The sequence below is a fragment of the Trachymyrmex cornetzi genome, unplaced genomic scaffold, assembly GCF_001594075.2.
Source record: "Trachymyrmex cornetzi isolate Tcor2-1 unplaced genomic scaffold, Tcor1.1 scaffold724, whole genome shotgun sequence".
Lineage (NCBI taxonomy): Eukaryota > Metazoa > Arthropoda > Insecta > Hymenoptera > Formicidae > Trachymyrmex > Trachymyrmex cornetzi.
Window position 1 is genome coordinate 263328 of NW_017300053.1, and position 21893 is coordinate 285220.

A 21893-nucleotide genomic window follows, 5' to 3' on the forward strand; every position below is an offset into this window, starting at 1 on the left:
TTAACTTGTGAGTCAATTATAACTATAATTACGGTGGGTACCAAGAATTACGTCGGATCCGACGTACATACAGTGTATCATATATCTTATACATATAATGTATTAGGAATGTGACTTTGTTTTAAGTGTTTCGCAAGAGATGGCATTAATGTCAGTGTTGTCGAACACATTTCAATCACAGCTAGCTATTGTTTTTTAATGCTTTCATATTACTCCATGATATTTACATGTACTATTTTAAAAATGCAGCTTCTTAAAGAGTTTATTTTCGACACTCGTTGCTTTATTTTTTAATCACAAGAAAACGGCGGCTGAAAGTCGCCATTTCAAGAATTCTAATAGAAACTTATGATGTTGCTCCATCAATTAAGACATGTGAATATTGGTTCAGTCTTTAAAGATTTTTAGTGTTTATACCATATTATTTTATATTTTAATATGTCATTTCCTCGATCCATGCGGTAAAAAAGTGAAGTAAATTAGAATAAGATGTATAATATTATAATACCATTAAAAAAGTAAAACTTTATAATTACGATAGAATAAGACCTTAGTTAAGCTTTAGTTAACCAAGACTACACTTCTCTGCTATTATATATATACTTCTGCGAAATTCATTTGAATTAAAATATAACTTTCTCAGTTTTCAGTGTATTTTCAAAAATTCTAAAACTTCAATTATTAGTATATTCATTTAATTGTAGTATGCTTTTTTAACAAAGTACACAATATTATTACATACATTTAGATAAAAGATAAAAATATTTCTGCCTCAATAGAGTTTCCCCAACTTATAAAGATTAGATAAGTGTAGAATTCCTGACCCACGATTATACATAGCACCTAAAATATCCAATGATTACCGCTTTATATATATTGCATTTTTATTAGAAATAATTGTAGTTGTGCCAATAAAGCATTGGTTTTCGATCGCCAATATCAAGAACATTTTTGTATATGTATCATCCAAGCTGCAACATAAAAATAGGATAAATTAAACAATATCTTGAAGTTGACTTGTCGAAAATAAAACTCATTTTATGATAAATTAGAATATTATTAATCAAATAATAATATTAGTCTAACTTTATTATAGGTACATTATAATTATTTAAATAGCTAATCATTATAATGAACAGACTCTTATTATCTTATTATTATCTTTTATCTTATTATATATAACGTTTATCCAATCGTTGATTTTCCGGACATTGCGGTCTATTCGGTATCTGTATGAAATGAGTGAGACCAAAACTGTTGTTCTCTTGGGCCTGTTGCTGTTGATATCCGGTCTGTAATGGACGATTCTTATTGCCCTGACAAGTCATTGATAGTGATAAATTTATCACTATCAATACAATTACAGACATTACAAACATTCTCGCCATTTTTAATATTTAAATTTTAATAAATATCTGTCACGCACACACGTATACAAGACCAGCAGCAAATTTGAACGTTATCCTAATAATTAAGAATCCGAGACACTACTGGCATTAAAATCTCAACAATTCTGATTCTTGTTGTATTCTGACAGGTTCCTCCGAATATTTCCGCTATTTATAGTCATCTTTAGATATGTGTGATTATGTAAACTACGTTTTTATTACTACTTTAAACTCGCTGACGTATTTAAAATGTTGAATTGTAGAAGAAGTAATAATGAAGTATAAAGAAGTGATGAGAGGATGCTGTCCTTGAACTAAATCATTAATATTTATTACGAATATTATCATGTTGCTTTCTAAAAATAAAACTTAATTGCAATTACGATTAAGGAATTAAATAACGATCCCATTTTTTATAATATAAAAATCAATCTTGACAATATACATATATTGTTACCTTCCCAACTCGAAGTTTAATGGAAATAAACTAAAATTTCTATTTCTTTTTATTGTGTGTTTATTTTTTAAATATAAGACATTATATCTCAAATCTAATTATCTTCCTCAATTTTTAGCAGAATAATTAATGTCTTATCACGTTTTTTTAATTATTCATAATAATCTGATATTAATACATTAACAAAAATCGTCAAACTATTCATCACAATTAATTCGCTCATTTAGATAGCTCAACAAAAAGTCAGGTTTATAAGAAATATATGTTATATAAGCAATAATATTTTTTATTTATTCTATTTTTAAAATATTCATGATACTTAGTTCACATTTTAATAAAGATAAACAAGTATTTGTAATTATATTGAGACTGAAATACCAAAACGAAATAGCTTCAGATTTTAATAATGTATTTTAACTTACAAGATTGAAATAAATTTGAAGTGTATGTGCTGCGTTGTAATTTAAACTAATTGTTATTATATTTCTTATATTTTTTGTAATAAAATGATATAATAGAATAATATCAAGTAATAATCATTAATATCAGTAATATCAATAATATCAATATGAATAATATAAAAAGTTTGTCAAATAAGTGCAATCTTAGTTCATATTTAAACAAATAATTCCATAATTGCTAGAATTTGAATAATTACAACAAAATTAAGTTGAAATTAATATCAGTATAATCTTTTATATATTAATATAATAAAATAAAATTATCTGAATCATATTATTAATAAACTATTTTATTTTTCCTAAAAAATTATTTTAAGAAAAAAATAATTAAAAATTAATTTTAACGTATACGTTTTTATTCTTACTTGTAATTATTTCAACAGGTATTGTCTATCCTTATTCCGCGTACCCATTCGAATAATCCTTTCGGTAGACATTAAATTTTTTTTTATTCCCTGACAAATTGTTATCGACAATGCAAATGACAACCAATAACAGAGATATAAGTATCATAAGATTTTTCATTTTTAAAACGTGTAAATTTTAGGCAAAGTTCAGGGATAAAACAACTTCGTTGCCTTCGAATATATAAATTCGTAGAAATCCTTAAATAAACGTTCAACAATTCCATAAAGATTAGTACACGTTCTATTAGGTATTCCATGAAGATTAATACACACATTCTACTAGGTCCTTGTGTATTAGCTCTTCATAATCATGTCTAAACGATTACGGCTTAACATAATTCATCAATATTTTTATTGCCAACCGCGCTTAAGGCCAGCTATAAAAATGATGTGTAATTAACCAATTTCTTTATGACTATAAAAATTATAGTCTTTAATTTAAGGATATTATAAACATTAATACATAAATATACCAATATTTTGCGTAATAATGAAACTGTAGATATTTAAAAGATAAATATTTTATTGTGTCCCCCGCTTTATATTTCTCATTAAAATTTATTGAATTTAAACTTAGATTAATCTAATAATAAAAGATATCTCGTACGCAAAAATTATGTACAGCACAATAAAAAATGTTCCATTATAAATATAATATCTTAACTAAATTTTAACTAAATATTTGAATGTGTGTGTGTGTGTTCGAAATATGAAAGATATACTTTAGCAAAGAAAAAAATATTTAATAAAAGAAACTATCAGTAATTTACAACAAAAACGTTATTCTTTTAAATATATTAACTGCCATATTATTCATTATTTGTCTCTAACAACTCTCTGTTATTTAAATATGATGACGTTAAATTTTCTTCAGATAAAAGTCTCGTTATTTAGTGATATGTTACAAAAAAAAGTTATAAATGTGTTTGGGTTTTGTTGAAACTTTTTCATTGATAGACTTTTTTTAAAATTGAGCGTTATTCATATAAATGACACAACAATTAATTAAGTAAGTTTTTGGATCATATGATTTAACATAAAGATGTAAAAATAAGATATCGACAATAAATACAAGAAAAAACGTAAATAATGATTCTCAGCGACTACAAATATGGACCTAGATCTTGTGTATATTGAGAATACTTTATTATTGTGATATGCGAGCAGCAATAACACTGAGTAGCAAACGAATGTCTTAACTAATGTAAAGGATGGCAGAGACAAAAAGCGTGATACCAGTATACGTGAATTTTTTAACAAATTAGTCGGTATCGTTGACCACTAGAGCCGCGCGAAACCACCTCTCTTTATATTTATAATAGCAATCGTTTCATCATCTCGATCGCCTTTAGCGGGGCGGTTAACTGCTCCATACACGGAGCAATTAATTATACGTAGTCTGCATTAATCTTTGCAAATTGGGACCGAAATCCTCGAAGTACGCCCTACAATTTATAGTACTCCTATGGTCATTGGATTGCGCAATAAAACCAATCGTCCTAAAACAAACGCAGATTTTTTTTTTTAACTCTCTGACTTGGTTGAATTATAAACGAACGATGAAAGATAAGGTTCTTTGTTACGAGATCATTATGTATACATAGTGTTTCAGTATAATTCTTTAATTGACGTGAATCATTATGATTCGTGATCAAAATCTCGCAATTTCCTTTTATTTACAACGCATGATTAATAAAATAAATATATATATATAAATTTTTATTTCTGTCAAACATAGAACTAAAATATAATTTACTCACATTAATTGTTGACAGTATTTAATACTTTAGGTTACAACTGAATAACGTTAATTATAAAATTGTACAACAAATACTTCTTTAATTCCGTTTCTTATTTATTCAATCTTGTCAAGGATCAATTTTTGCGCCTCATAAATTCTTCGAAAAGATATCGTCATCAATTCTTGCTCTTTAGATGTATATAACATATGAATAAAGGATTGTACGCCGTTTCTCCCTACTACACAAGGTAATGACGTAAAGATATCCTTTTCCAGTCCGTGTTGGCAACCCTAAAATACATTTGACAATTTTGGCTAAGGGAAAGAAGAGTTGTTGTTCACAGAAATATATTAATTTATATTTGCAAACAAAAAATTTACGTACATTTACGTATGTATATACGCGTATATCATATATATATATATATATATATATCATTATTTTTATATTTATTATAAATTTTCTTTTATTACAACGAATGAATGTTATCATGTATATAATAATGAATATAATGTTGTAATTATACAATAAAATAAATTAATATTATAATTATACGACGCGAAGGAAAAGCAATAAGAGATATAGTTATCAAAGTAATATCACTAAACATAAGTTTAATAGTTCTAATAAAATTGATCAGAAAACCTTCATAAATGTAGAGACAGTAAAACAAGCACAAGTATTGCGCACGATAGCATCAACAATTTCGCCTGCACAGATTCCAACTGCCCAACTGTGATAGCCTTTCTTGAGGATCAATTCATTATCGGTATTGACAACTTTCGCATGTAAATCGCCCCAGGATTCCGGATCCGTTCTTGTGCCGATCTCTTTATTTATATCTTTTAAAGGCATGCCCATTACCGCAACAGCGGACCAGACCGGTACTAATATTATATATTAAAATAAAGAGTTTGTATGTAAGTGAGAATGGAAATTAGCAAAAATTAAATATTTTGTCCTTTTCGACTTCTCTTTTTATAAAGCTATGAAGATCCATACAAAGTCGGATTTTGCAATTTAGTCCTTAAAATATTGTACTAAATAAAATTATCTCTACTTCAGCTGCTTCAAATTATCTCTACTTCTACAGTACATATATCAAAACAAATTTTTATTTTGCTTTGTTACGAATATCGTAATTACATTGCGATTTTCTCGATATTTTAGCTGTAATGGACAGAAATTCTTTGGCCTTCATCGTGTCTTCGACGTGTCGACTTACGTCGATTCGTAAATAAAAAGTACAGAAATATTACAATTGCAATATTTTAATGCTAATTACCAGAAGCTGGTCCGCTCTCACCAATGATTAACGCTTGAATTGCATTTGCTGAAAGTCCGAGTTTTTGAGCGATAAAATACTGAAATCTGCAGCTGTCTAGAAACGTTCCCAATCCTATAACACGATTTGGTGGAAAACCAGACAGCTTCATAGCAACGTACGATAGAATATCAACTAAATAACATGATCAAAATAATTATTCATGTATTATACTGTACTTGTGTAATGTTCGATTAAAATTGATCAATCTCGAATTATAATGCGTTTAAAATATCTCAGAGAATATAATCATAGAGAAGCACTAACATGTTGCTATTTATTAAATATATACAATGCTTATTAGAGAAAGCCAGACGATATATATGTGTAATTTCTAATATGGCAAACACATTAAGTGCATAGTAATAAGAGTGTACCTGGCTTTGAAAGAATGAGAAGAACGCTGTTCGGCGCGTACTTGGAAACGTTAGGAACGACGTCCTTGAAAATTTTTAGATTATGCTCTAGATAATCGGCTGGCCGCAGATCTTCACGAGACTGGCTTCCAACTGTGATCACGCATACCGCTGCGTCTCTGGCACAAGCATAATCTATCGGAGCGTAATACATGTTGGATGATTTATCGCTTATCACAGAATTTTATTTATTTTCATTTGTTTTGCGCTTTTACACGAGATATATATTTGTGTAAAAAAAATAAACCCCTATTCTAAAACATAAACCTATTCTCTCTATTTATTCAAAAATCGGAAAAGAAAATAATATAATATAATAATCATAAAATATTCTTAAATTTTTATTAACTTTATTCCCAAGAAGAAATAAAAATCGACGTCGATCCGATTTTTATTTCTCGCTGTATTAACAATATTATCATTTATCAATTGCTAATTAATTTCTAGATAAGCGTATAGCTTGTGCGTTCATCTTACGACATCACGTGAAAATCATGCATAATTCATCTTAATTTTATTAACACTCGAGATGTCATTCAACGCAGGCAATAACGCGGATGTTACCTCTGGCGACCTTATCGCTAATCGCAATCGCGCTATTTACTTATCGAACGTTAAAGCGTGGTCGTTTTGAAATAATTGCTCGTTACTCGCGGACAGTGTAATGACGGTCTCGCTATTTTTCTGCAGCCTCCTCCCATCGGGCTTCACCTTTGGTACCGACAATCCTGGGATTGCCGAGGTATGCTGCCGCATGGCTGATGTCTTCTGCTTCCGCCTTGGCGAGATCCTCGTTCACATCTATGAGGACGAGCTCGGAGGCAAGGCGCTGCGAAAAAATCACAGAGGGATGAATGGTTGAACAGGGTAGTGAGCAGAGAAGCTAGAGAGTAATTAACGGCAACTAGTTGCTGCCCAGCAGGCAGCGTTATTACGCGCTTCGAATCGTTACGCAACAAGAGCATCAGACCCTCCCCCCGAGAATCACATTAAGATGCGAGTGAGTACGCGATCAATCGCACTGTTTGCAAAGTCCCCTAATGCGAGGAATCGTTAAGATCCGATCAAGAAACAGTGTTGAGAAGTGCATTATTTTCGGGGGAATCCACTATGTCGGTTTCGCTTCATCGTGATCGTCGTGGTTGCCGCCGGTGTCTGGTGACACAAACGATGTCTTGCGCAGGGCGATAACTCATTCATGAATAATTATGGGACCGGTACGGCTTCTTCTCGTCGGTTCCTCTTCCCGGGGACTACCGTCCGTCCTACCTCCGGCAATCGCTACAAGATTTTCGGCCGTAGCGACCGCGTTCCTCATGAAATGTCAAACGAACATGAAGAATGCTTCTACGACCCTCTGTCTGCACGTGCTTCATTTTTCTCCCGCAATCATGGTTTCTTCGTAAATGTTGGCTATTTGTTTCCCCATGAATTTTTTATAGTTTCATTAACGTAACGTACACTAGGGGTACCCAAGGATATCGTAAATGTAACGTTATACGAGTCCGTGAAGTGTGGCAAATGGCACGGCAAACGAGTGGTATAATAAGGGACCGCTGGTAATCTATATTCGTTTTTGAACGATAGATCATTAAGCTTCGAGCGGTTCTAATTTGTGCAGGTTAATTTGTAGTATAATGGGATATTCGGACAATCATGTAAATCACCCCGTAAAAGTTAATGGGCATTATTCTCGTAGGACCATCGTATCGCGTATACAAACGCGTTTTTGTAGTAATGACGACGAATGGTGTATATTACATGATGTATGTTAACACTTTACGTTATATACATTTTAAGACGCTTATATATGAACAGATGGACGTATTTTCCTCAGACAGATGGTGCTTTCACACTTCACGTTAAGACAAACGGCGGACTAACTACAAAACGACTTCTTAATATATTATGTTGAACTCTTCTGCTTTCGATTTGTTATTGTACACCACTTAATTATCTTCATCAAGCGTGTCTTCCGAAAGGTGTGGAGTATCGTGAGCTGTTGAAACTTTTGAATAGATCCGTCACTTTTGTCTTGCAATAATCGTAAGCATATAATTTTCATTTGCGTTTATTATATTTTTAATTACAAATACTTAGTAAATTTCTTTTTAATATTTTGGATTTCTTCTTTTTTGTACTATTTTTATTTGTATAATAAAAATGCTTATCAATTTCTTTTAATCGGATAGATATGTTTTTTTTTAATGTAGATAAAAATATTTTTAAGATATTTTTTTCAATAACGTATTACACAGAAAATTATCAAGAAATATTTCACCCAAAAGAAATAATATTTGATTATTGGATTATATATTAATGTATATAACAAAATGTTAGACTTCACAATTAATATAAAAATGTAGAAGACAGAATAAATATTTCTGATCAGTTTTTTGTCTTCCATACTGATCCATATTTAAATAATTACATAGCTGTAAAAACACCATTGTAAACCAGAAATATTGTTACTAGAAATGTATTTTATCAATGCTGAAATGCAGGCAATAGTCATTTTTCATTAATCCTTGAAACATTTATTCTCGTCGTGATAACACGATGATAAGTTTGGGAGCAAGTTTTAATTTCCTTATTTTACTGAATCATTTAAATGCTCACAATTTCTCACTATCTGATACTCTGTCCGTAAGATGACATAACTACTTGCATATTAAATATCGATGTAGATATGGCCCAGGATATATCAACGAAGTATCTTTCGCTGAAGGTTCTGCCCGTATAATTTGCACAGCTTGATACGGACCATCCAACACGGTGTGTCACAATGAGACAAGAAACTGAGAGAACAACAAGAAAAAAGATGTCTGACGCGCTACAGTTGTGAAGAATTTGGGTAGGTTCGCAAGGTAGACGGCAAGCGATCGTATTTTCGTACTTTGCGATGATCTCGTTGATGCAATCTGCCATGCTGCAACGCAAAGTGCAGCAGCACGACTCGTCATATCTTTCACTTCTTGCTCGTCTTCTTGAAACGCTCCTTCCTGTTTTTTTCCACAGCGTCTTCTGCCGCCGAACGTTCCGGTAATCAGGAGATCTTCATGGTCATGTCGGACAAGCGCCATCAAAATTTCGAGTTTTGTAGTTAGTCTTAAATAATCTATATTGGCTAGAATACAATTACATGTTTTATATATTTCTAATTATTTTCGAATTTTTATAAAGACTAAAGAAGTCATTTGTCATTGTCAAAAGAATCAAGGAAGTGGTTTTGAGAAAATCCATAGTATTACATTAATTTGACATGAAACGCAGGAAATTTTCCTCAAAGCTGTTATCATGTACGATAACAAGTTTCATTTATTTCTAATTAGTATACATTTCTAATTTTTATAAAGACTAAGGAAGTCATTTGTCATTGTCAAAAGAATCAAGGAAGCGGTTTTGAGAAAATCTATAGCATTAATTTGATATGGAACGCGGGCAATTTTCCTCAAAAGCTGTTATCATGTACGATAACGGGTTTCCTAATATCCTAGTTATTCTCGGTACTATCCTGACTCCTCCTCGATAATATACACGATAAACTCCACTATATATTATTTAGTCTCTCGATATACACCATAAGTCCGGCCAACGAGAAGTCTATCGTCCGTCAGTTACGCCCTCCGCGTCTCACCGCATGCACACACCATTGTTTGCCCTCGTAAATTTGCGGAAACCGAAACCTAGAATTAGTCGCCCACATTTATTACTCTCTACCGAATGTACCCAACATATGGATACAACACTAGCTGTTGCACCTTGCAGCCCACAATGCGTTCCGTCTAACTGTTAATTTTCCTTCTTGATGCAACAGATACGAAATAATGCCTAAACAATACAATGGTAATATATAGTTTCATTTAGAATGTTACAAACAATTTCATATTTCTCACATTTTCCATTATTACATAATTGGGGCTTGTTAAGACCAAAAAGTAAGTCTATGCGCAACTATTCCATGAAATTTTTAAAGAGCTTCTAAGCACATCCTTCATAAAATCTTAAATCAACTATTATATTGCAATACTATTTGTATTCGTTTCGCGAGGATTTCAGACGAACGGCGTTATAAATTGCAGTCTCTCTCCATAGTTACTAACATAAATCAGTCAGTTAGAGCCGTCTTGCGGGGGCGCATTGGCCGACGTGTAAATGCTCGCGTTACGATCCGATAACGAGCGAAAGGTTCGGCCCACTTCTCTACATCTTCTATAGTCTTCTTCCTGCTATCTCCTTTCCTCTTTCATATTCCACCCTACTCCTTCTTATAACCGAATTCCCTCTTCTGGTCTTCCGTGGATCATTTGCATAATAGCCTTTTTGAGCCGGCACACACGTACACACTAACGAGCCTACATTCAGGAGCCTCTGTAGACCTGCAGGTATACTCATGCACGAACCTACACACGTTAGGGCATTCCTTGGCTCGTCCTTTGTTGGGTGCAACTCGAGGGTATATCTCCCGAGGTCCACCAACGTGTAGCATTATATCTTTGATCCTCGACGAACAAATACGAATTACGTGCTCGAACCATGTGGATACCGGCGCTATGTCTCATTCACTCTATATCATTGTGGACATGTTTAGATTGACGTATCGAGCACATTATCGTATCATCTAATGGAATGAGACACGGATCTATTACGCACACGTGCATTAATCAATGTTGATATACCTTCGAAGTATATAAATTGTACATCAATGAAGTAATAATATATTAGTATTGACATTGACTTATACCCATCAGCATTTTTACGAAGTTAATGGTAATTTATGAAATGTACTATTAATATCAAAATATTATACTGTTAAAAAAACAAATTATAAATTTATAAAGTATGCATCTATAGAATTACTGCGCGAATTAATTTGTAAATAAATTTTTATGCTTACATAATATTTATCATCAAAGGTTATAAAAAGTATAACAATTTTTTGTTCATTATCTATGTATGTGCCATCATATGCTTAATAAAAAATATGTGCTGCTATATTTTATAAAATAATTAAATCATTGTTATAATAAAAATACACAGCGTATATGCGTAAAAAATTAATTAAAAAATCAAAATGGTACGAAAGGTTAGAAACTAGAAAAAAATCGAAAATCCACCAACTTTGAATAGAATCGCTATAGCGACCGCAACACCCTTAGGCGCACTGCCCACGACGACGACCTTGACACGATGGCCATCCACAAGATGTTCTGCCTGTTTGGCCAGTAAAACAGTTACCGTATTGCTGGCTACCTCAGGTGATTTCTTTCTCGTTTCGGTCATATCCACGATACACTTCTGGTTGTACACTTATGGTGGATATTCTTCCACTTGGAGGTATAACACCAAATAATTTAGACGAACCAAAAGTCGCTTGACATCGTGAATATTTCTAATTAAAACCACAAAATTTGACGTATCGTCATCAAAATTTACATAAGATAGGATACGTCTGGAAAAGCAGACAGTCGAAAAAAATATCTTTGACAGGAGGTGAATGAAGTTAACAACGGAAATGTAGCAAGTAGATTTACTGTCAATTTGAAATGGCTACATAAAATGGAATATACAATAAGGTGATTATATTGGTTCTGTACGATCGAACGTGAGAGAACTCTCTCTGCCTTTCGTGTTCAACATACATATCTCGTACGCTCATAATGTACTATATGTACGAGATGTGAACCTCAAGTTATCTTGTAGCGGGAGATATACAATCCGATTAACACGTTCGATCACAGATGAAAAGATGCTATCGATAAATTCAATCGTGCCGTACAGAATCAATTATAATCGGAAAGAATGCTCGTTATACAAAAAAGTAAATGCTCGGGGCAGATGTAGAGACGAATCGCCAATTGTGGACGTATCGTTCCTATGATTTTCGTTTTTCTGCGGATAGAAGGTCGTAAAATTGATCGACAGCTGCTACGAAGCCGCACAGGTGGGATGCGCTGCGTTCCTGGATACTGCCAATTTGTATTTTACAGGATATTTGAGAAGGGATCAAAAAACGATTCTTAGAAATCGACTCTTTTATTCCTTATAGACCTCATTAAAATTCAGTTTACTATTCTTTTTCTTATTATAAAAGTGTAATTCTGTGTGTAATGTTTCATCCCATTAATTATTATCCAATAATTATTCAATTTCTACGATTAAAAAATTACATATTATATATATATATATATAACTTTATATGTATAAAATACAACGACTTCACTACACAAGACTTAAAACTAAAAAAAGATTGTAGTTTAAATTATCCAATTTCCTTTAGCCGCAACTCTCAACCTTATACTCGCCTCTCAACCTTATACTCGCATGCAATGGAGAGTGCATTTTCATCCGCCCTTTCACCTTTCCGCTGTACATCGTTCGGTTGCGTAAATCAAAATTCGATCGAGTAAAAAAGAAACGGTAATAAGCTCCGCACGCGTGGAATATTGTAGCGTGTACCGTTCGCAGGCAATCTTAGGAGAACGCGGCTGATTTAATTTTCCAGGAAGTCGAGTTTCACTCATATATCGTTTATTATGACGATCGAATGTACGCACGCAGAAAACCGGTTGCCAGGTGCAGCATTGCCCTTATTGATGAAGATGCATTCTAAAACGTCGTTCCTTCTCTCCACTCCCTTTCCTCTTCTTCGCTATTTCCGCGCCACGTATCCGTTCTGGTCCGTTCACATCCGTTCGCAAGTCCTTTACGTTCGCTCTCCTCTTTTCCTCGGTCTACCGGTCGTCACTCTTCAATGTCGCTCGACTCGCGAAGAATGCCACACTCACGTAGCACACCGCGGATGCTGTCGGCGCACTGTTGTACCGCCGTCTTTTCCTGATCGTTCAGCTTCTGTCGCACCGTGGCGTACACACCTTCCCGACCGAGAACACAGGGTACCGACATGTACACGTCTTTATCGGTCCCGTGGGCACAACTCTGTGAACAGAGACTCCTTGATCTTGTTTTTCCCGTCGTGTCAATCGATACATGCGAATAAATGCACCTGAGAACGCTTTTTTTAAGGTACAAAAATACTTTACTTGTTAGTAAAGAGTCAACATAATTATAAAGTCGATAAAACACAAGAAAAAGCGAATTAAAAAATTATCATTATCTTATAACTTATTATATGCAAATTCCTTTCTTTTCAATATTCAATTCCTAATTAATTATCCTGTAATCTATGCTTCAACCAATTGGTACCAGAAAAATATTGAATTTTTATACAACTCAAATGTGAAATCTTAGAATTAAATTAATGCGTTTAATTTTAGAGTAATATTAGCAATAAGCTATTAAAATCTATCTAAATTCACTCAATAATTTTACTGAATGTGTTAACATGATTATATCTCTCACGTGTATGTACGTCGACACTGGCAATACGACTTTAGTATTCCTGACAATGGCATCGACGATCTCAGCAGTGCAGAAACCGAGAGCCCAGCAGTTCGGTCCTCCCTCACCCTTTTTCCGATTAAGCTCCGTGTCGCTACAAACACAACGCGAAGATTTTATCACTTCTTTAAATTTTCTCAAGAATATCCAGTGATCTTAACCACTGACGTTTTATTTACAGCTTCGGAAATGTCACGCCACTTCTCGGGATCATCCGCCTCTCCCGTTCGTGGGTTTATGTCTCGTATCTTCGTGCCCGCCACGTGAACGCTCGACCATATGGAAACTGTGAAACGACAGATGTTGGAGAGAAAGAGACGTCGTTAACTGTTAGATCGTTTACAATATAACTATAGTATGTGTAATACTTTTCGGTATAAATAATATCTATGTAAAAATCTCGTCTGTGTATTTATGACGTTTAGAAATACTCCAATAGATGCAATTATTAGTGTAAAAATAGTATCTAGTAAAATCTTATCACTAACTACTATCCCAACAAATGTAACTGCTATATAACATAAATGCACACATTTTATATCTATATTATATTCAGTACTTGCTAGAATTACATCGCGAATCTATGTAAAATTAGTCAGGACGTCAATCAAATACCAGATGTGTCGCCTTGTGCGCCGATACTCATGCAGTTGATTGACGTTCGCGCCAGTCCCAACTTCCGACTCAGTAAATCCTGAAACCTGCAGCTATCAAGCAGAGTCCCCGTGCCAAGCACTCTGCTTGAAGGAAACTTGGATAACTTCCAGGTGATGTACGACATCACGTCGATCGGTTGAGTCACAACTAGTAACACCGCCTTGCAAGCCAACTTTGCAATTGTAGGAATGATCCTCTTGAATACTTCGATGTTGTGCTTGACATTCACCTCCTCTTCAAGTTTCTTTTCACAAACCGCAATTACTACTACCGTCGAATCCTGTACCTTGTAGATATCTAAAATACAATCAATTGTAGAGATCGTAGATTATCATGGAAAGGTGATTTCTAGATACGTGTATATTTTAAAATTTTAGCCACATTTTCCTGAGAGAGTTAAGGTATAAATCGTTTCGAATCTTTAGAGAAGACACCTATTCACGCGAAAGAAGCCGTAACGGGAAATAGCTTCGTTAAGAATCAGATACGCCTTTCCGGAGAATCTCTCGCCGGAGAACGACGTCTTTATTCAACCGCGCAATCATCAGCTCCTCGGAAGTGCGTGGAATATAAAACGACGAAAGTGGATAAGAAATTTTCTCCCCTTTCGAGAGAGAATCACCATCGGAAGAGATGCGCTGATAATGACAGCGGGGAAGACAATCCGGCATGGTCGGAAAAATAAAGAGTACAGATCCGAGGCAACACCTTCACAAAATGCTTGTAGTAACACGCAGCGGTATCGCAACTATACGGAAGATACATTTACGACGGAGAAAGATGTTGTTACAGATAAGTTGGCAAGCCCGTAAAAAAGTCGTCCCACTTGTTCCAGTAATTGCTACCTCGCACGAGACAAGATCAGAAGAATCATTCCGCTATCCTTTATAAAGGTATAAATACGAACGCTACGTGTTGTACGCAATGCCGAACAGAGAAAAGTCAAATAAACCGAAATCATTTCTAAGATCAAACGTGGTGCAACTCGATGAAACTACCCACGAGATCAAACCTGATCGTACTACACTCTTTCCGTTACTGTCCCGGATTCCCACGAAGGATACAATGCTTTTATAACCAGCCGCTCATCGGATGGGGTAACCGCGCATTGTACGCACGCTGGAAGCAGAAACAGAAAACCGCGTCGTGGAGCCGATCACGATCGAGATAAATAAGAGTGGACGAGATTTACGAGAGTGTCCGTGAAAAGCTCGGGGGAAACGTTCGTCCAGTTCACCAGCATATAAGCGGCCAGCGATGTAGATGAGAGTAGAGATTAAAGGACAGGTCCGAGGGAATTCTGGCCTCCAAAACTTGCTGCTAACTCAAAACCCACCTATGCGAGAACGTTGTTTCTGAATCGCTGCACGTTGACAGAGACCCCTTGACATCCGTGGGCCTAACGGATCGTTGATTTGAAATGGGTGTTGATCGGAGCAGATCGTGACACATTGCAGGTGACGCTCGGCGGATTCATCAGTCCAGACGTATCAATCTAAAATTTCTGGAATTTGTACTGTCTCGCACCTAACGCGCGAAAGGCCTACATCGTCCATGGACGTTCACGACTCGTTGATTCCATGATTAGAGCACGACGACGAGATCTAAAGTGTTAACCGCTATGACAACTCTAACACTAGCTTTATCTGACACAGATGTGACGAGACGTTTTGTGTAAGGATGATATATGGTCAGAAGCAATGGGAAAAAGTAGAGTTGGATAGATGTAAGTATTGTGTAACTGATATAGTTTTTTATTTATTGCTATTATATAATATGTAAATATGTATCTTTAGCAAGAAAAATACCTGATGTGCCAACTACCAGAGGGCATCCCAGAAAGATACCAGCGTGCTGAATGTCCTCGGCTTCGGCAGAAGCTTTGTCTGAATTTTGATCGATCAAACAGACCTCACTCGCTATCCGCTAAAAAGATTACGTAAAAACAATTAATCAAAGCTTGTGAGCTATACAGAGTTTATCTCAGGATTTCCGTACAAATTTTAACAAGTATGTTTTAGGACTTGAATTAAAATATATATATATAAACAGAGATCCTAAAATACTTTACAAAAAATTTTCATATATACATGAAGGTTTCCTTTACCCTCGCAAAAAAGGCGATAAATTCAAAATTATATTAATTTAAACTTGTATTTACATGGGCGGATATCAGTTTAAAATATAAACTTGTTTTTGTAAAAAGTAAAATCATTTTTTATACATTTCACATTTTTGTTGTAACTTTTTAATAAAACATTTTAAAATTTATGTTTATATAACATTTTCTCTTATTTCAGCTCATATTTATTTCAGAATACTGTTAGACTTTGTACGAAAAATTCTAAAACACTCTATATAATAGATCTATATATGTTATATACAGACTCTCATCAGAATTGCGATAGCACAAGCCATTCCAACTTTCCTTGCACCCACGATCGAAATTTTGACAGGATGCGGATAAGCATCGCACGGTCCCAGCTGCGTCGTTATTAAAGCATTTTTCGTAGTGGTTATCGTGATCGGAGTTTTATCAGCCTATTAAACATACGTTGTCCTATGTCGTAACTATGCCTACTTGATAATCTACATTTTACATCGGTAGAAATATCTCTACTGTCATAAGCAAGCGTCATTTCTCTTTCTAGATTTGAATTCATTTAGTTGACGAGACATGAAAGAGCATTATCCCCGTCTTACATCATCGCATTCGGTTTCATCTGGCACTTTGCTGTCGGCATTGCTGTCCCCTAGGATATCACCCCTTTTAGATGTGTCAGATCCTTCGTCGGCCATGCTCCAGTCGTTGCTGTTAGATTACCGAGCAGCTGCATGAGCAATACATTTAATGAGAACACGATCCCAGTCGTCTGTGTACTTTAGTAACTAACATAAGTGTGTAATCGCACCCTGTTCGTTCGAGACATATTAACGCTTTAGATATATCAACCGTGTTGTTTCATCATCCTTATTACCTCAATCGCGTGACTTCCTTTTCCTTGTGTTATTAACTTCGACCGACGCGGTGGTCGCAACTTCTCACTGGAGCTTATAAATGAATAGCGGTCGAGTCGGTGCTCACGCTTATGCAGATCCGGATCGACCTACGCAGAAACGAGTCATCGGTTTTTGAGGTGAATCGGGTATATCGCCGTTATGAGGAAGAGAAAACGTCCGCGAAGAAGAGGTAACCGCTCGCGAGAAGATTCCGATTGGAAGAATAACGGTGGAACTTATCCGCGCACTTTGCTGTAAATTAACTGCAGGTAGTCGTAGAAACGCAAGTAACTCTTCGTGCCTCCCGTCGCGTCGGTGTTCCATCGGTACGCTCCAGCGGCACATACACTCGCAAACATATTTATGCACGTGGTTGCATATAATATGCGTGTACACGCGTAAAACACTCTGCTATGCCGAGACCTATTAGTTGATCATAACGAACGAATATGATTTTAATGACTGTTCCGAATGAAATAATTAACCCCTATGGCGTACCTACATGCTAAATCACACGAGACTTTCTCGACCGTTTCCACACGAAGGATTCCTATTAAAATCCTGAAAACAGATTTTTCCTTAAAATGAAATACCGCCGACTACGACGAAACTTTAACAGCTAATAATGATGCAAAAGCTCTGAGTAATATATTTCATATGTCTAATACATTATACGCCCTCTTAACGTTGAGCGTGAAAATAACCGAAGAATTTTATTTATCTTTTCATCTTCAATTCACATCAGCATTTAATAACTTAGTAATTATGCCCGATGAAAATTTATGTAAAGAAAAATTCAAACGTGGCGAAGTCTCATTCAAGTTTCAAGAGAAAAAAATCGTCTAATTTATCATATATGTTCAAATAAGTGGACAGGAGATTATTAACGTCACCTTGTTATATTATTTTCGAGACAGGCCTAAAGACTCCGGGCAAACCATAACAGAAAAAAAAGGGAAAAAAGCATGTGATGCTATATATTCTTCCAAATGTACGCGTTGAAAGTAACTCCTTGCGCCTCCGATATAATACTCGAGCGACAATCTTAACCATCTGAAAAGGGACCAGTTAAAAAAGTAAAACTTTTCCATTTACTTTGGTGCCCGCAGATAAATCATACCCACTGCATTTAGGAGTAGCGGGCGAGGCGTTCCCGGTAGTTTGGGCATCGCGAAGTTTTAACACACATTCGAAGATGGATCTGCCTCTCGAGAGAGGTCTCGTTTTTCGCGCGTGGTCCATACGACTGGTCCGATCCCGCGCTCACGGACACATTCAATTTTAGCGTTAATAATTGCTGGGAAAAATGACGACCTTAAACATGGCCATTCATCAGGGCCGATCGATATTGCGAATGCGCCTTAACGACGGAGAGATACCATCGGCCGTCCCGCTACAAAGTTATTGAATCGCGTCAAATAATATACGAGCCAATAATGTATGAATAGTCCTGCAATTATGGCCCGCCGATCGTATCTAAGGGCATGTTGTAATTTAGTAATCGTTCATTCTCACTGCGCCGGATGGAGACTCAACGAATATATCGGTGGATATCGATTGCGGGGGTATGTGATTTTTTTCCACAATTCCAAAGTTTAGGAAAAGCAATTGCTATATAATTCGCACAACTCGATAAAGCAATCCCCCGCTCTCCACGATTACTCGCTACATCATCTGATTCTCTCGCAGCGGCTATATCTCGCTAGGTTGTTGTAGGTTTGTAATAGGATAATATGTTTTCTATCTTTTTAATGACCCCGTGACACTTGTAACCATTCATAATGCCAGTTAAAATCGGTATCTACCAATTAAACGATTTCCTAATAACATCCACGCCGGATCGGGAAGATGGTAGGATCGGAGGTGAGGAAGTAATTTCGAATCTGACATTTATAGTTAAGCGCCGTGAGTGGGAACGAAGCGCCCTGCTTCCAGATAATTAATTCTCTACCTTAATTAATCATATGAATTTTATCGAACGTCGAGGTGAAGAAACGCGATACGAATTGATACAATATCGTCGTAAGAATTTTCCTATATCTATGACAAAGTTTGCCGACCAATGTCAGTATATGTTGCCAAAATTCTCGCGTTTCAAATTATTATTGTAATTCTGCGATACCCTAAAATGTATTGATGCGAAAGAGGCCCCCGTACGAAGACACGAATCGATCGCGATAAAGGCATGATTCGACGATAACAATGTCTCGTAAGGTAAGATTTAGTCGAGTGGACGGTGCAAACGAGTCCCCGCTTACCGCGGAGATAATCCTCGAAGGTTGGTCGTAAGCAACCGATCTTCTGGTACCCAGACCCAGTCAACCGATCCAGACACCGGCTTGCGCATGCCTTCGGTGCACAATGGTAGTATTGCAGCTGATACAAGTATGTTCGCCGTGCAACCGGAATTTTAATTGGCTATTTGTTTGTCCGCTACACTTCGCAGAGCTGCTATTGTCCGCCCTGCCGCAGGAGAACGACCATCACCTCTCCTCTCTCTCTTTCCTTACCTCGTCCCTTCTTCCACACCCTTTCCATTGCTCGTGGTCGTCGCTTCATCGCCCAGTATTAATCTACTTTTAAGAAAGGAAGCGTTTCACGCACATACACATACACACGCTATCACGAGATCGCTCCCTTAATGCGTTAGAATTGTTTGATTTAATCCTTGAAATTGGAAATCTTTTCTCCGAGCACAGACCGGTATAAAAAAAAGATTAGAAATTAATTAAATTTTTCAAATCAAACACATTACTAAGTTTTATGTGTTATATAGATTTCGTTGTTTACAAAACAATCTGGCAAGTATTATATAACATTATTATCAATATATTAATAAATACTGCCTCACTTTAATGCGATGTATACACATCATATATGTATGCATACATTTATTAAACCAATTAATGATATCGTATAAAAAATAAACATTTTATTATTTTCAAAACACAGTTCTTATCTAAATGCATTATATAACATAATCCCTTATCTCTTCAAATTCTTAAAAATTTCCGACTCTCACACCTTTTATTTCATAATTTTAATTCTATATTGTATAATATTAAAATATATTATGAAATCGTTCGATTTTATGTTCGTATATTTCTATGCCATATTGATCATTTTGACGACATTGCTTCTATTTTTTAATCTTTACTTTTCTCAATGTGAGAAAAAGAAGTCAGGAAGCTGCAGACTGCAACTCCACTTAATCAACAGTGCAAAAACAATGTAATTCAACTGTTGGAAAACGTAGAGTTCCTAAAAGTGAAGCAAGAATGGCTCACGAAATATAGCACTTTTTATGTACGCTCCATGAGCGTTAAAACTTATTCCAATTAAAATGCTACCTTTACTGTAGACAGAGACCCGAGCTCAAGATAAAGAGACTGAATGACCCAACATTAAAGAAGGATACATGTTGCGCGAGAGATCATGCCATCGGTACTCTCGGAAACAAAGATCACGAACACAAAATCGGCAGCCCAAGAAACATATTTTATTGATTTTTTTGTGCATCTGTTGCATTGATTAATCGCAATGTTATTTATAAGACTTCGAGATTCATTTTCGCCACGGTAATTATGGACCATTTGAATGGGCTGCGCGAGGGGGTTTTCCTTTTTGGAGATGTGCGTGCGTTCCAGCGTAATCTCACCAATGATCACGTACGATATTAAAAATTTGCCAGCTCTCGGCTTTCAATCGAACGCCGGAGATCTCGGAGCACGGTCGTAGGAGGTCGGGGCTTACGTTACGTACCCGGCCACGTACGTACGACCCCCGTGGCTCGCTGAAATATCGCACGGACGCCGGTTCATTTCGATATTCTTGGCCCTGGGGCCCCGATGAGGAGAACTCTTCTCGGGATCGGGGCGGCGGAGGACGGCCAGCAAGAGACCTCTCGTTTTATTACATTGCATCGGGAAGGGGCGAGGCTGACGCGCAATTGTTTATGCCCATGTCCCGCCCTATCGGACGCATCGGACACATTCGAACATACCTACCACGTATACGCTGAGTCTGCTGCGCGATGGTGGTGGTGAACGGACGTGGTGCGCGCGAACTGTGTGTACCCGTACCCTCTCGTCCGCAACTCTACCGCACTCCTCTCCGTACTCCTCCTCTTTGTTTCTTCGTTCGGGCTAAGATTATTAATGGCCAGACCGAGGTCCGATACCCCGAAGTGTCAGTCTCATGACAATGACGAAGCTCACACCTCGAGTCCACCCTCCCTGTCTTCTTCCTTCCACTTCTCTCTTCGTCTGACGACGAGTACTGTGCGTTATCGCGTGTGACTTCGATTGACGCCGTGGGTTATTGCAATGGAAATGGTACGATTTGCAACGCACACCAAACGCTCGAGATCGCACAATCAACCTTTCATGCATTATTGTTATTGATATTTTGTGATTTGTTTCACAATTTTAATAATAATAATCATCTTATATATATATAAATGATAATGAATATTTTTTTAAATTTTAGTTTGCATTAAAATGGTTACTTCTTACTAAATTAAACTATGTAAAATTGTTAAATATAGTTAGAAAATTGTATTCACAAAAATATTTATTATACCTGTTCACTCTATTCAGGTGAAGACTCGGTAAAGACAAATATAGAGGAAAAAAAGGAAT

General features: G+C 35.9%; 1 protein-coding gene and 1 pseudogene across 1 annotated transcript in view; both read right to left on the bottom strand.

Moving 5' to 3' along the window:
* Positions 1-843: 843 nt before the first annotated feature.
* LOC108767729 (uncharacterized) lies at positions 844-1476 on the bottom strand (annotated as a pseudogene).
* A 2967-nt stretch (positions 1477-4443) lies between these two features.
* Positions 4444-21893, bottom strand: part of LOC108767730 (uncharacterized) — a 128800-nt gene continuing 111350 nt past the window's right edge. Inside the window, exons 2-16 of the mRNA XM_018517734.1 lie at positions 17232-17360; positions 16957-17084; positions 16642-16794; positions 16062-16179; positions 14212-14550; positions 13765-13882; positions 13558-13690; positions 12944-13134; positions 11632-11647; positions 11317-11493; positions 6907-7024; positions 6157-6330; positions 5741-5914; positions 5101-5342; positions 4444-4745 (exon numbers count right to left, since the gene is read on the bottom strand). Of these exons, the coding sequence (XP_018373236.1) occupies positions 4569-4745; positions 5101-5342; positions 5741-5914; positions 6157-6330; positions 6907-7024; positions 11317-11493; positions 11632-11647; positions 12944-13134; positions 13558-13690; positions 13765-13882; positions 14212-14550; positions 16062-16179; positions 16642-16794; positions 16957-17052 (2226 nt within the window). The 5' untranslated portion in view covers positions 17053-17084; positions 17232-17360 and the 3' untranslated portion in view covers positions 4444-4568. The remainder of the gene's footprint in view (positions 4746-5100; positions 5343-5740; positions 5915-6156; positions 6331-6906; positions 7025-11316; positions 11494-11631; positions 11648-12943; positions 13135-13557; positions 13691-13764; positions 13883-14211; positions 14551-16061; positions 16180-16641; positions 16795-16956; positions 17085-17231; positions 17361-21893) is intronic.